At 41.6% G+C, this 15,201-nt stretch overlaps 1 protein-coding gene across 1 annotated transcript in view; it reads right to left on the reverse strand.

Annotated features, from left to right (window-relative positions):
- Positions 1-15,201, reverse strand: part of Frem3 (FRAS1 related extracellular matrix 3) — a 67,108-nt gene that overhangs the window by 21,714 nt on the left and 30,193 nt on the right. Inside the window, 2 exon segments of the mRNA XM_032887859.1 lie at positions 9,700-9,825; positions 10,046-10,276. Coding sequence (XP_032743750.1) covers positions 9,700-9,825; positions 10,046-10,276 — 357 coding nt within the window.

The raw sequence follows: 15,201 nt of genomic DNA on the forward strand, positions 1-15,201 counted from the left end.
TGGCTAGGTACATGGGATAGTCAAGGACACAGAAGATTGCCATTTATATAAATAAAAAGTTTAATTTTATTAGAGGCAGTTTAATCTAGAGGGGAAAGCCTGGGATTGGAGAGAATGGGGGAAAAGTGGATCGAGGGCTTTAATCTCAGGGATTTCTTGCAACTTCTGCTCCCAGTTCTTGGCCAGGGAGACACTCGTTCAGAGGTGCTCCATTCTACAGCCAAAGCAAGGTCAACCATCTTGGCTTATCTGTGCTGAGAGAAAGCGAGGAAAATCACCCAGAGCCCCAAACAACAACAGAAACAGAAACAGAACATCCTGCTCCAACAACAACTATAACAACAACAACAACAACAACTACTACTACTACTACTACTACTACTACTACTACTACTACTACTACTACACCACAACAACAACTCCTTCAAGGTTCAAAAATAGAAACAAGAGCAATCATGGAACCTGAGGGACAATAGCTGGGAGTGTCAGAGGGGCCTTGAATTGGCACTGGTCCATGGATCAAGTGAAGTCAATCCTCCGTAAGTGAAGTTTCCAGAACTTTCACAGAAAAAATATATAACAGAAGATCTTAGCTATTAAAAAATCATCACTGCCAAAACAAAGATGAATTTTTAAAATAACAGTGGAAGTGAAGTGTTAAGATGCTGGGAAAAGACAGATATTCACCCTGGAGCTGATAAACAGGCCTTAGTCCACCAGAATAGACACACAGACCTTCTGAAGGATCTGATTTAGGTAGAAGAAAAATCCTCTGAGATGCAGGGTTTCACATCTATACACTGAAAACAAACCTGCAAACAAGTACATTGACAGCACAGGAAGATGTTAAGAGTGGTGCAAGTCTTCTTTCGCCTGGATGTTTAGAACTCACTCAGTACTTACCCACCTCTATCTACCTCTTATCAAGGCACAGATGAAAAAAAAGCCAATCAGAGAAGTGGGGCCAGGTGGCAGATGCCATCCAGGAAATGCTGTAGTGGAAAAGTGAGCTCACTGGAGATGGCCCACCATTTTGCTCATTTGCAATGGGTACACTCTGGTGAGGCACAGCCGGAGAGACTTTGTCCCAGTATTGCTCTTGCTGCTGATGTGCTTTCTCATGTTTGTCATTGCCATACTCCTCATTGATTTGGCATAGTGTGAGTGGACACTGGGAGACTTTTACTGCCTATAGCCTGGTGTGATTACTTCCTGGGTAATAGCCCACTTCATTGGACAAATTTCCTGCAGATCAACATGAAGATGAACTTTCATGAATTAATGCTGTTTAGATGAAGTAATGACTGACTTTATAAAATTCCTGATTTGATTCAAATCATTTTAGGAAGGAAGTTTAAAGAGATGGTTTTAGTTGTTTTGCCAGAAAGATGTAATAAATTTAGAATCAAGAATAGAATGAGCACTCTCCTCACAGAATAGTAAGTAAAGCCTGCATTATTAGGAATACAATGAGCTTTTATAAATTGCACTGAGAAGAGAAATAGGCTTGGGACAGGGATTTGTGGTCAAGTAAAAACATTCATTCTAGGTTAGGTCCAAGGTTGAAGGCACAGATGAGCATTATGGTAAAGCAAGGCCATGCGAAACTGTTGCTGTGAACTTATAATGAGCTTAGAGAAATGAAACATGCTTTGATTATGGACATTCTTCTGTTACTCCCCCTTTTGTGTAACATTTCATCTGTGAGGATTTTATAAAGAACTTTTGTCTAAGAAGGTATAAAGACTAAGAGAAGAAATAAAGTGTGGCTGTTGGGGCTCTGCTCCATCTACCAAATATGTGTGTTTTATGTATATGTATGTGTATGTGCAATATGCATATATGTCTGTCTGTCTATATATATGTACATACATATGTATGTAGGTATATGTGTATGTATACAAGTATGCATCTGTACTTGTGAAATTGACGAAACTGGTGGTCAGGCCCGGCCAAGTGTGTGTGTGTGTGTGTGTGTGTGTGTGTGTGTTTATGCATAACTTTCTATACTTTTCTTTCTCACTGACCTCTTAAGAGTTAAAAGCCTTTAGACTTTCTTGCTAATCCCAGATAATTGAGTTTGTTCCATCAGCAGTGTTGACCCCATAAATTGCCCGCTGCTATCAGTGGGGATCCTCATAGGCTGTGATTAGCATTGACATTAATTGCCAACAACATGTGCACTCCCTTTCTCAGTTACCTAGATGCTGAGTTGCCCCTGACAGTCAGGTCCATTATGTGTGTTTTATTCTAGCATCTTGCTCAACTGGATAAAGTCAATCATTGGTAACTTATGACGTACTCAGTTTCAGGCTGACTGAAACCATATGGTGACTCAACATTATTCCTGCTCCTCTGGGTTTATGGTCTGCTTTTCATTGACTGTTTCTTCCAAAAAGAGTAGTTTCCTAACAAGAAAGTGGCCAATAAATAAGAAAAGATAGATGATATCTACTTTGTGAACAATATTGGGCCAAGAACTATCTAATTAGCAAGTTTTTATATCATTAACACTAAAACATTTCACTGAAGAGCAATAAATGTTAGTTGGGCTGGCTGTATCTCCCAGGGGACATTTGTTAATGTCTGGTGACATTTTGAAGACTCACACCTGGAGCTGGTGGATGCTCCTGGATTCTAACATCTAGAGGCCAAGCATGTTTACATATAAATATTCTACAAACAATAAATTCTCCTTTGACCCTGAGGACTGAGGATTTGACAGTCTACATATCGTTTATCTTGAGCTAGTCACAATCAAGCAAAATGACAAGGCACTTGAGATGTATTTTAAAGGTTTTCGTGCTTTTGTGTTTGGCTGTCTATTCAGAGATGGACAATCTTGTGGCCTTTCAAGGGACTGGGGAGATGGCTCAGTTTACCCAGCTCTTCCTTTGCAAGCAAGAGGACTTGAGTTGAACCCCCAGTGTTCATGAAAAATGACAAGCATGACTTCGCAAGCCTGTAACCACAGTCCTTGGGGGACAGAGATCGGTGGATCCTAAGTGCTCACTGAACAGTCAGCCTTGCTGAAAGGTGAGCTTCAGGTTCAGTGAGAGACCAGGAAGCACATGGTAAAGGACAGCACCTGATGTCTGGCTTCTGCATGCACATGCATGGCACACACCTACACATTTGAAAACATGTAACATATGGATACAAACATATATACCTATACACAAAAAAGGTTCTATCTTGAAAACACCAGATACAACCAGATGCACATAGAATTTTTAATAACTCTAAGTTTAACTTAGTTTGATTCTTAAAATAAAAAAAACTAAACCTTTGCTATTATCATGAGTGTGTGTGTGTGTGTGTGTGTGTGTGTGTGTGTGTGTGTGTGTAACATGTACTGTGTGGTCACAGCATGTGTGGAGGTCAGAAAACTTTTGGAGTTAGTTCTTTCCTTCCGGGTTCTGGGGTTCAAACTCAGATGGTCAGACTTGAGTGGCAAGAGATTTTGCCCACTGAGACTCCTCCTTTCCAGCCCTGGGTTTATTCCTTTTTGGGTTTTGAAGGGCCAAAAGAAAATTAGGTGGGCAGAAGCACTCCATGAGGAATGGTCCTCCCCCTCCTCCTCGTCTTTCTCCTCCTCTTACTTCTTCCCTTTTTCCTCCTCTTCTTTTTCGAATCTGCTCATTTTGTTTTCCCAAGACAGGGTTTCTCTGTAGCCATTGTTATCCTGGAAATAGCCCTGTAGACCAGGTTGGCCTCGAACTCACAGATATCCAACTGCCTCTCCCTCTCCAGTGCTGGGATTAAAGGCATGAGCCACCACTACCCAGTGAAGTCCTTCTTTTTTGCCAGCCAATTACAGGGGCATGAACTCAATTCCAAAGAGCCCAGCATGTCTACAAAACCAATAACCATTCAAAGAGGGACCCACAAGGAGCACACAGGGCACAGAAAGTGCAGAGCAGCCTGGAACAGGATCCTTCTGCATCTAGATGCGTCTCCACCTGCATCCTAGAGCTAAGGCTGTCCCACATCCCTCAGCATCCAAATCCCACCAGAAGAGAGCTGGTCTACCAGGAGTGCTCTCACTCCTAAGATCACAGGCTCACAGGCCCATAGGAGGGACAAGTTCCAGTCAGAGACAGCAAGACCAACTAACATCAAAGATAACTAGATGGCAAGAGGCAAGGGTAAGAACCTAAGCAACAGAAACCAATGCTACTTGGTATCATCAGAACCCAGTTCTCCCACCACAGCAAGTCCTGGATACCCCAACACACTGGAAAAGCAAGATTTGGATTTAAAATCACACCTCATGATGGTGATAGAAGACTTTAAGAAGGACATAAATAACTCCCTTAAAGAGATACAGGACTACACAGGTAAACTGGTAGAAGCCCTTAAAGAGGAAACACAAAAATCTCTTAAAGAATTACAGGAAAATACAACCAAACAGGTGAAGGAATTGGACAAAACCATCCAGGATTTAAAAATGGAAATAGAAACAATAAAGAAAGCAAGCACAAAGGGAGACAACTTTGGAGATAGAAAACCTAGGAATGAGGTCAAGAGTCATAGATGCAAGCATCACCAACAGAATACAAGAGATAGAAGAGAAGAGAGAATCTCAGGGGCAGAAGATACCATAGAAAACATTGACATAACAGTCAAAAATGCAAATGCAAAAACCTCCTAACCCCCAAAATCCTGGAAATCCAGGACACAACGAGAAGACCAAACCTAAGGATAATAGGTATAGAAGAGAGTGAAGATTCCTATCTTAAAGGGCCAGTAAATATCTTAAACAAAATTATAGAAGGAAACTTCCCTAACTTAAAGAAAGAGATGCCTATAAACATACAAGAAGCATACAGAACTCTGAATAGATTGGACCAGAAAAGAAATTCCTCCCATCACATAATAGTCAAAACACCAAATGTACAAACAAAGGATATTAAAAGCAGTAAAAGAAAAAGATCAAGTGACATATAAAGGCAGACCTATCAGAATTACACCAGACTTCTCACCAGAGACTATGAGAGCCAGAAGATCCTGGGCAGATGTTACAAACCCTAAGAGAACACAAATGCCAGCCCAGGCTACTATGTCCAGCAAAACTCTCAATTCCCGTAGATGGAGAAACCAAGATATTCCATGACAAAACCAAATTTACACAATATCTTTCTACAAATCCAGCCCTACACAGGATAATAGATGGAAAACACCAAACACAAGGAGGGGAACTACACCCTAGAAAAAGCAAGAAAATTAATCTTGCAACAAACCAAAAAGAAGATACTCACACAAACATAATTCCACCTCTAACAACAAAAATAACAGGAAGCAACAATCACTTTTCCTTAATATCTCTTAACATCAATGGACACAATTACCCAATAAAAAGACATACACTAACAGACTGGATACATAAACAGGATCCAGCATTTTGCTGCATACAGGAAATGCACCTCAGTGACAAAGACAGACAATACCTCAGAGTAAAAAGGCTGGGAAAATTTTTTCAAATCAAATGGGTCCAAGAAACAAGTGGGAGTAGCCATTCTAATATCGAATAAAAGTGACTTTCAACCAAAAGTTATCAAAAAAGATAAGGAAGGACGCTTCATACTCATCAAAGGAAAAAATCTAACTAAGATAAACTCTCAATTCTGAACATCTATGCTCCAAATGCAAGGGCACCCACATTCATAAAAGAAACTTTACTAAAGCTCAAAGCACATATTGTACCACACACAATAATAATAGGACACTTCATTACCCCACTCTTATCACTGGAACGATTATGGAAACAGAAACTAAACAGAGACACAATGAAACTAACAGAAGTTATGAACAAAACGGATTTGACAGATAGTTATAGAACATTTCGTCCTAAAACAAAAAAACATACCTTCTTCTCAGCACCTCATGGTACTTTCTCCAAAATTGACCATATAATTTGGTCACAAAATAGACCTCAACAATACAAGAAAATTGAAATAATCCCACACATCCTATCAGATCACCATGGACTAAGGTTGGTTTTCGATAAAGACAAAAATGCCAGAAAGCCCACGTAAACATGGAAGCGGAACAAATCTCTTCTCAATGATAACTTGGTCAAGGAAGAAATAAAGAAATTGAAGACTTTTTAGAATTTAATGAAAATGAAGGCACAACATACCCAAACTTATGGGACACAATGAAAGCAGTGCTAAGAGGAAAAGTCATAGCTCTGAGTACCTCCAAAAAGAAACTAGAGAGAGCACACAGTGACCTTTAAGCTCTAGAACAAAAAGAAGCAAATACACCCAAGAGGAATAGAAGGCGGGAAGTAAATGCAGGGCTGAAATCAACCAAGTAGAAACAAAAAGAACTATACAAAGGATCAACAAAACCAGGAGCTGGTTCTTTGAGAAAATCAACAAGATAGATAAACCCTTAGCCAGATTAACCAGAGAGCACAGAGACAGAATCCAAATTAACAAAAGCAGAAATGAAAAGGGAGACATAACAACAGAAACTGAAGAAATTTTTAAAAATCATCAGATCCTACAACAAAAACCTATATTCAATAAAACTGGAAAATCTGGATGAAATGTACAATTTTCTAGGCCAGTTACTAAAGTTTAGTCAGATAAACTATCTAAACAGTTCCATATCCCCTAAAGAAATAGAGGCCAACCAAAAAAGGCCCAGGACTAAATGGGTTTAGTGCAGAATACTATTAGACCTTCAAAGAAGACCTAATACCAATACTCTTTTTCTAAAAAGATTTATTTATTTTACATATATTTTATGTAGCTGTCAGACATACGAGAAGGGGGCATCAATCCCATTACAGATGGTTGTGAGCCACCATGTGGTTGCTGGGAATTGAACTCAGGGCCTGTGTAAGAGCAGTCTGTGCTCTTAACTGCTGAGCCATCTCTCCAGCCCACCAATACTCTTCAAACTATTTCACAATGTAGAAACAGAAAGAATGCTACCCAATTTGTTTTTTGAAGCCACAATTATGCTTATACCTAAACCATACAAAGATCCTACAAAGAAAGAGGACTTCAGACCAATTTCCCTTATGAATATCGATGCAAAACTACTCAAAAAAGTTCTTGTAAACTGAATTCAAGAACACATCAAAATGATCATTCACCAGGGATGCAGGGGTGGTTCAATATATGGAAATCTGTCAACAGGATCCACTATACAAACAAACGCAAAGAAGAAAACCACATGATCATCTCATTCAATGCTGAGAAATTACTTGACAAAATTCAACACCCCTTCATGATAAAAGTCTTGGAAAGATCATGAATTCAAGGCTAATGACTAAACATAGTAAAAGCAATATACAGCAAACCAGTAGCCCACATCAAACTAAATGGAGAGAAACTTGAAGCAATTCCGTTAAAATGAGGGACTAGACAAGGCTGCCTGCTCTCTCCCTGCTATTCAATATAGTACTTGAATTCCTAGATAGAGCAATAGACAACAAAAGCAGGATAAAGGGATACAAATTGGAAAGGATGAAGTAAAAAATATCACTATTTGCAGATGATATGATAGTATACTTAAGTGACCCCCAAAATTCCACCAGAGACATCTTAAACTTGATAAATAACTTCATAAAGTGGCTGGCTATAAAATTAGCTCAAACAAATCAGTAACCTTCATCTACTCAAAGGATAAACAGGATGAGAAAGAAATTAAGGAAATGACATACTTCACAATAGTCACAAATAATATAAAATACCTTGGTGTGACTCTAACCAAGCAAGTGAAAGATCTGTAATGACAAGAACTTCAAGTCTCTGAAGAAATAGATTGAAGAAGATCTCAGAAGATGAGAGATCTCCCATGCTCAGGGATTGGCAGGATTAATATAGTAAAAATGATCATCTTGCCAAAAGTAATCTACAGATTCAATGCAATGTCCATCAAAATTCCAAGTCAATTCTTCATAGACTTAGAAAAAGCAATTTGCAAATTCATTTAGAATAACAAAAAACCCAGGATAGCCCAAAATTATTCGGAACAATAAAAGAACTTCTGGGGGAATCACCATCCCTGACCTCAAGCTGTATTGCAGAGCAATAGTGATAAAAACTGTAGGGATTGGTACAGAGACAGGCAGGCAGATCAGTGGAATAGAATTGAAGACCTAGAAATGAACCCATATACCTACGGTCACTTGATCTTTGACAAAGGAGCTAAAACCATCCAGTGGAAAAAAAGAGACCATAATGGCCCGGGAAACGGAGGGTGAAGGAGAGCTTTATCTCCGATACCTCAGATGAGAATGGCAGGAGTTGGCTCCAGTCCCACTCCCCTGGTGCCACAAACTTGACCTCCCCATCATCAATCGTAGCAAGAATTTATTACCCTGACAGTTATCAGGCTTCCCTCCTTGTTTGACCTTATAAGATTCCCCCTCCCCTCCAACAGTCCCTGAATATCCAGATGAAGCATCTTCCAACATCCTTTTCCTGGCTAATGGTACACAGCCACACAAACCTTGTCCTAGAGACCCTGGCCACCTCTCCAGGGGCATAAATGCCCCCTTTCTCCCCAGTATGCCTCACACTCACCGCTGACAGATCCTACCCGCACCCACCCATGCCCACTAAGCTTCTACCAGTCCAGCCTGGTGTGCAGCAGGCTTAGCTTCAGGGGGAAAGCAAACACCAGCTGGCATTTCTGGCCTCCATATGCCCATGGGTGTATATAATCACACACACACACACACACACACACACACACACACACACACACACACACACACACACACACACACCACACACACCGTGCGTAAATAAATACATACCCCACCCCAACTCCCCAGAACACCAGGAGCCCAGACAGCTCAGGAAGCTGAGTCCCAGATCTGCAGTAATCAGGACAAATGGTGAGGACTTGAGCCAGAACTCTCAGCTTCCACACCTTTTAATCCCCTCTCACTTAGGAACAACCATGGTCTCCTAGCCAATCACATAGGACACCCCTTACCTCTCTCAGCCAATCACACAGGACAGCCCTTATCTCAGCTCCAGCTTCCCCACACCCTCATCTGGAGTTAAGCCACACCTGACATCTTCCTCCTCTTCCTACCGCTCAGTTTTCCTGTCCTCCCTGCCTTCGAAACTCTGCCAAATGCCTGAGGCAGACTTCCTTGCTCTAGCCAGAACTAAACAAAAGCCTTTTCCTATTTCCACGTGGATGGTAGGTATTCAATGAACCTAAGGGGTAAGATGTAGGAGAGTTAAATCTTTCTCCCTATACATTTGGAGAAGCCACAAAGAATGGAACCGTATCTAGAGGCCAGCGAACTCCAGATCTCTAGGTCGGAGGCTACGTACAGTTGTAAGACTGAAAGGAAGAAGGAAGAGAGAGTAGGGTATTTCACAGTGTTGCTTTGAGGACATAGAGCCCGGAAAAGGTCTTGTGCCTGGCTTATATTTCCCATCAGTTAGTACCAACTCTTTTCAAACGTAGCTAAACACGAGAGCAGGCGTTCTTGTTCAGTGTCAATACATTTATCTCTGCTTGGCCGAGACCCGCTTGCTGGAGCACTCGGAAACCTGAGCAGGAGTCTGCAAGGACAGGAAACTGCAACTAGCGGCTGGGCTGAGCCTGGTGACCGATACCTGCCCCTCCGCCTCTCCACCCAGAATCCCACCCATTCTGATAGTCCCTGTTGCCATGTGCACCCTCCCCCCTTCGGATCCCCACGGAGTCTCAGACCTGGACGAGTAGAGCAGATGACTGTGAGCTCCTGGCTAATGTCTCCAGATCTTCTTACAGGGACCAGAAACTCCCCAACAGCCTCTGCCAGTTTGTATTCTGCCTCCGGAATGTAAACTGTTGATTCTAGAAAAGACGAGAAGACATTTCAGCAGGAGTAAAATACCAGGTCGGTGGTATTTTATCATACCTCCTCAGAAGCGTGCAGCCATTGGCTCCTATGTTTGCAACGACTAACTGTGCGGTTTATGAGAAGGACAGGAAGTATTTGTTAAGTAAGAAGCAGGAGAACTGAGTTCAGGAGAGCCCCTCTCCCGTCCCCCTTATTAAATCGTGTGTGGCATACCATCTTCAGGATCTACAATTTCAACCGTTGCCATCTCTGGAAACTCCAGTGCAGCCATGTCAGGTTCAGAGAGAACGATCTGGAACGTTTCTGAGGTCTCATACTTGGTGTCAGGTATAAGTCCCACCTTCCATGTGGCTGTAGACTGGCCCGGATTGAACTGGATCCGTGTAGGAGCCTTTCCTTTAAAATCCTTATTTTCTTCAGCAGTGTCTCCTTTGATTCCAATGCCTAAAGAAAAACCAGAAAACTCAACATAATTCTCAGGGTCTGAAGGAGTATTTTTCCCTTCAACATGTTTCTATTGTTGACAAACACAGATAACATAGTTGTTGCTTCTGTTTAGTGTCTGGAGAAGATATTTGTGGACACTGTTCCCAGCTACAAGAGTGAGCAGAAGTGAACTGAGTCAGGAGGAAAGCAGGAAGGAAGAGAGGGAGGGAGGGAGGGAGGGAGGGAGGGAGGGAGGGAGGACAAGGTGTAGCTCGGTGCTGGAGCAACAGCTAAGTGTGGGCCAGGCCTTGAGTTCCACTGCAAAAAGACGATCTGTTGGGAAGCATGGAGGAGGAAGGACAGAAGAAGGATCGGTGTGGGTGGATCTACCTTGTTTGTTTGTTTGTTTTAGCATATATTAACCCATGACCTCTGATTGGTCAAATCCTGAGAGTTCGAAGATGAGTGAGAACTTCCAGCCCCCAGAAAGTTCTCTGTTTAAATAGAACAGAGCGGAACATGAGTCCTGTGGAGGCTTGGGCTGCTGTTCACCGAGGGTGCTGGAGCTTGGTACACAAAATGTCCTCAATAAATATCACTGAGAGAATGATTATATTTGAAAGACTTCAATTTCTGCTATTCTGAGTATCTGCCTACCTGTCTGACTATCTGTCTGTGTGTCTGTCTATATCTATCTTCTATTATCTATCTGTCTGTCTATGTATGTATGTATGTATGTATGTGTCTATCTATCTATCTATCTATCTATCTATCTATCTATCTATCTATCTATCTATCTATCTATCTATCTAATCTATCTGTCTATCTGCCTACCTGTCTGACTATCTGTCTGTGTGTCTGTCTGTCTATATCTATCTTCTATTATCTATCTGTCTATGTATGTATGTATGTATGTATGTATGTATGTATGTATGTATGTATCTATCTATCTATCTATCTATCTATCTATCTATCTATCTATCTATCTATCTATCTATCTATCTATCTATCTTTGAGACAGTGTCTCACATAGTCCTGACTGTCCTCCAACTCTCTATGTAACTGAATATGGGTTTGAACTTCTGACCCTCTTGCCTCCATCTCCCAAGTTCTGGCATTATAGGCATGGTTTTATTAGTGCTCTGGATCCCAGCCAGAGCTTCCCACGTGTTAGACAGCTGTCCTTCCAACTGAGCCTCCCCCACACCTGCTTATTGACTTTTGATTGTGATCGTTGTAAAAATTGATAATTTCCGGACAGTTAGACCCCTGATAATTAAAATGGAGAGTTGGGGACTGACTGGAGTTCTTCTGGGAAGTAGGAATTAGTGACTTATGAAAGAAACCCATCAACAGCAATAAAAGCAACAACTGAAAACTATGTAAAATAGCCAGAGTCAGACACAGCACTCAAGACTCATTGACGAGCCAGAGCTGGAACAGGGAGCTGGACTTGGCACTTTTGTTTCTTTCTTCTTGTCGACCATGTGATCTGCTGCTAGACCCTGTCTGAGTGGTCTTGGGGAGCCAGGAGGGCTTCCAGGAGTGGCAGACTGAGGCACTTAGAGGTTCCCTTAAGGCAACAAAAGGTGGCTGTAACGGTCATGCCTTAGGGTTCCTGCCAGGGTAGGGTCAGCATTCTGCTGGAGAAGACAGACAGCAACACACAGGCCTCTTCTGTGAGGCAGAGGATGGCAAGCGCCATAGGATGTTGATTTAGGCGCACGGAAAGGCCTCCTGAGTATCTGTCTCACACAGCCAAGTGCTTCTACACACACACACACACATACACACACACACACACACACACACACACACACACACACACACATTACTTTAAAGCTGGAGTATGGAAATACTTCCTGACACATTAATTCAAACTCATGAGGAGGTCTTGGGTGACAAATTGCAGAAACCAAGTCCTTCAAGAGAAAGGAGGCTTATTTCAGCTGAAGAGCTTGGCAGCCATCCCAACCATGTGGTGATGAAAGGACCTAAGGTATGGGTGAGGTTTCCACTGACCTAAGAGGAGCCTGTTCCTAAAGCCTCCTGCATCACTCCTTTCCCTGACTAGCTACTTTTCCCTGCATCATGCTTCCTACCTGCCCTTCCCCGCCTTCGCTGGTTTTATATGTTGGCTGGATTCTAAGCCTGTCTGGGAGGCTCCTAACGAGCATTCGTAAAATGAACAACAACCACAAAAAAGGCTGGGTGCAGTGGCGCATGTCTTTGATCCCAGCACTTGGAGGCAGAGGCAGAAGGATCTCTGTGTGTTTGAGACCAGTCTGACCTACATAATTAGTTCTAGGATAGCCAGGGCTACACTGTGAGACCCTATCTTGAAATTAGCAATGTAGGAAAAAGAGATGAAAACAATGTACCCTTGTTTGATTCCTTGAGAGATTATACATATAAAGACAAAAATGACTTCCGAAGGATCTGGTAGCTAACAGTGCTGGGAAAATGTAGTGGGTTCTTAGGACAATTATCATTAATGATGACAACTGGGTCCTCTATGTCAGCCCTGCCTATGTGTTTACTCCAAAGAGCTATGTTTTGCCGGTAGGTGTTTGTAAAGTGTAGAAAATTTGACACTGCACATGTCCTTAAGCAAGTTATAGTCTCAGCACTGGGTTAAAAAAATTATACACAATCAAGCAATTAAATTTAAAACAGCAATTAAATAGAAAACAACACTTCAGAAGAATAGCTAGAACTAATGCATTAATATATGACCATATATTATTCTTTTTTTTTTTTAAACCCTATGAAGTTTATTTGAAAGTATCACAGTTCTCTGGGAAGCTCACTCACTGAAAATAACAAAGCACACTGACTGATGTCATCTGGTCTAACACGGTTTAAATATTATTAATGTAAGTTCTCCTTTCTATAATGCTTTAGAGAAATGACAAATATTAGATATTAATAGATATTATTCAATGGTTTTATGCTACCATAGCCCATGATCATAATTCTAACACCCCCTTTAGTTGTCCTTCCTACCTTTATTCCTTCTACCTTCCTTCCTTCCTTCCTTCCTTCCTTCCTTCCTTCCTTCCTTCCTTCCTTCCTTCCTTCCTTCCTTCCTTCCTTCCTTATGACACTGGGGTTGGATCCCAGAGTCTTATACTAGGCAATTGCAAATGATATTTGTGCTGTGCTCTATCTACAGATATCCCTTAATAGTATTGAATATTGAGAGTCACCATTACTCTTTCAGGGGGTGTTCTGTGATATTTTAGCCATGGTTTCAGAACTTACTATAATGTACTGAGTGGTCTTAATCACTTATAAGGAAACTTCATGTTTTTCTCTTCTTTGAGTTTCTACATTTTTATTTTCTTTTTTTTTTTTTTGGTGTATAATTGTTTTTTTTTTTTTTTATTTTATTATTAACTTGAGTATTTCTTATGTACATTTGGTGTTATTCCTTTCCGGTTTCGGGCAAACATCCCCCTCCCCCTTCCTTATGGGTGTTCCCCTCCCAACCCTCCCTCCCCCCAACAGTCTAGTTCACTGGGGGTTCAGTCTTAGCAGGACCCAGGGCTTCCCCTTCCACTGGTTCTCTTACTAGGATATTCATTGCTACCTATGAGGTCAGCGTCCAGGGTCAGTCCATGTATAGTCTTTAGGTAGTGGCTTAGTCCCTGGAAGCTCTGGTTGCTTGGCATTGTTGTACATATGGGGTCTCAAGCCCCTTCAAGCTCTTCAGTTCATTCTCTGATTCCTTCAGCAGGGGTCCCGTTCTCAGTTCAGTGGTTTGCTGCTGGCATTAGCCTCTGTATTTGCTGTATTCTGGCTGTGTCTCTCAGGATGATCTACATCCGGCTCCTGTGGGTCTGCACTTCTTTGCTTCATCCATCTTGTCTAATTGGGTGGCTGTATATGTATGGGCCACATGTGGGGCAGGCTCTGAATGGGTGTTCCTTCAGTCTCTGTTTTAATCTTTGCCTCTCTCTTCCCTGCCAAGGGTATTCTTGTTCCCCTTTTAAAGAAGGAGTGAAGCATTCACATTTTGATCATCCGTCTTGAGTTTCATTTGTTCTAGGCATCTAGGGTAATTCAAGCATTTGGGCTAATAGCCACTTATCAGTGAGTGCATACCATGTATGTCTTTCTGTGATTGGGTTAGCTCACTCAGGATGATATTTTCCAGGTCAACCATTTGCCTCACAATTTCATAAAGTCGTTGTTTTTGATAGCTGAGTAATATTCCATTGTGTAGATGTACCACATTTTCTGTATCCATTCCTCTGTTGAAGGGCATCTGGGTTCTTTCCAGCTTCTGGCTATTATAAATAAGGCTGCGATGAACATAGTGGAGCACGTGTCTTTTTTATATGTTGGGGCATCTTTTGGGTATATGCCCAAGAGAGGTATAGCTGGATCCTCAGGCAGTTCAATGTCCAATTTTCTGAGAAACCTCCAGACTGATTTCCAGAATGGTTGTACCAGTCTGCAACCCCACCAACAATGGAGGAGTGTTCCTCTTTCTCCGCATCCTCCCAGCATTTGCTGTCACCTGAGTTTTTGATCTTAGCCATTCTCACTGGTGTGAGGTGAAATCTCAGGGTTGTTTTGATTTGCATTTCCCTGATGACTAAAGATGTTGAACATTTCTTTAGGTGTTTCTCAGCCATTCGGCATTCCTCAGCTGTGAATTCTTTGTTTAGCTCTGAACCCCATTTTTTAATAGGGTTATTTGTCTCCCCTCTTGGTCTAACTTTTTTGAGTTCTTTGTATATTTTGGATATAAGGCCTCTATCTGTTGTAGGATTGGTAAAGATCTTTTCCCAATCTGTTGGTTGCCGTTTTGTCCTGACCACAGTGTCCTTTGCCTTACAGAAGCTTTGTAGTTTTATGAGATCCCATTTGTCGATTCTTGATCTTAGAGCATAAGCCATTGGTGTTTTGTTCAGGAAATTTTTTCCAGTGCCCAT

Source organism: Rattus rattus, chromosome 17 (genome assembly GCF_011064425.1).
Source record: "Rattus rattus isolate New Zealand chromosome 17, Rrattus_CSIRO_v1, whole genome shotgun sequence".
Taxonomy (NCBI): Eukaryota; Metazoa; Chordata; class Mammalia; order Rodentia; family Muridae; genus Rattus; species Rattus rattus.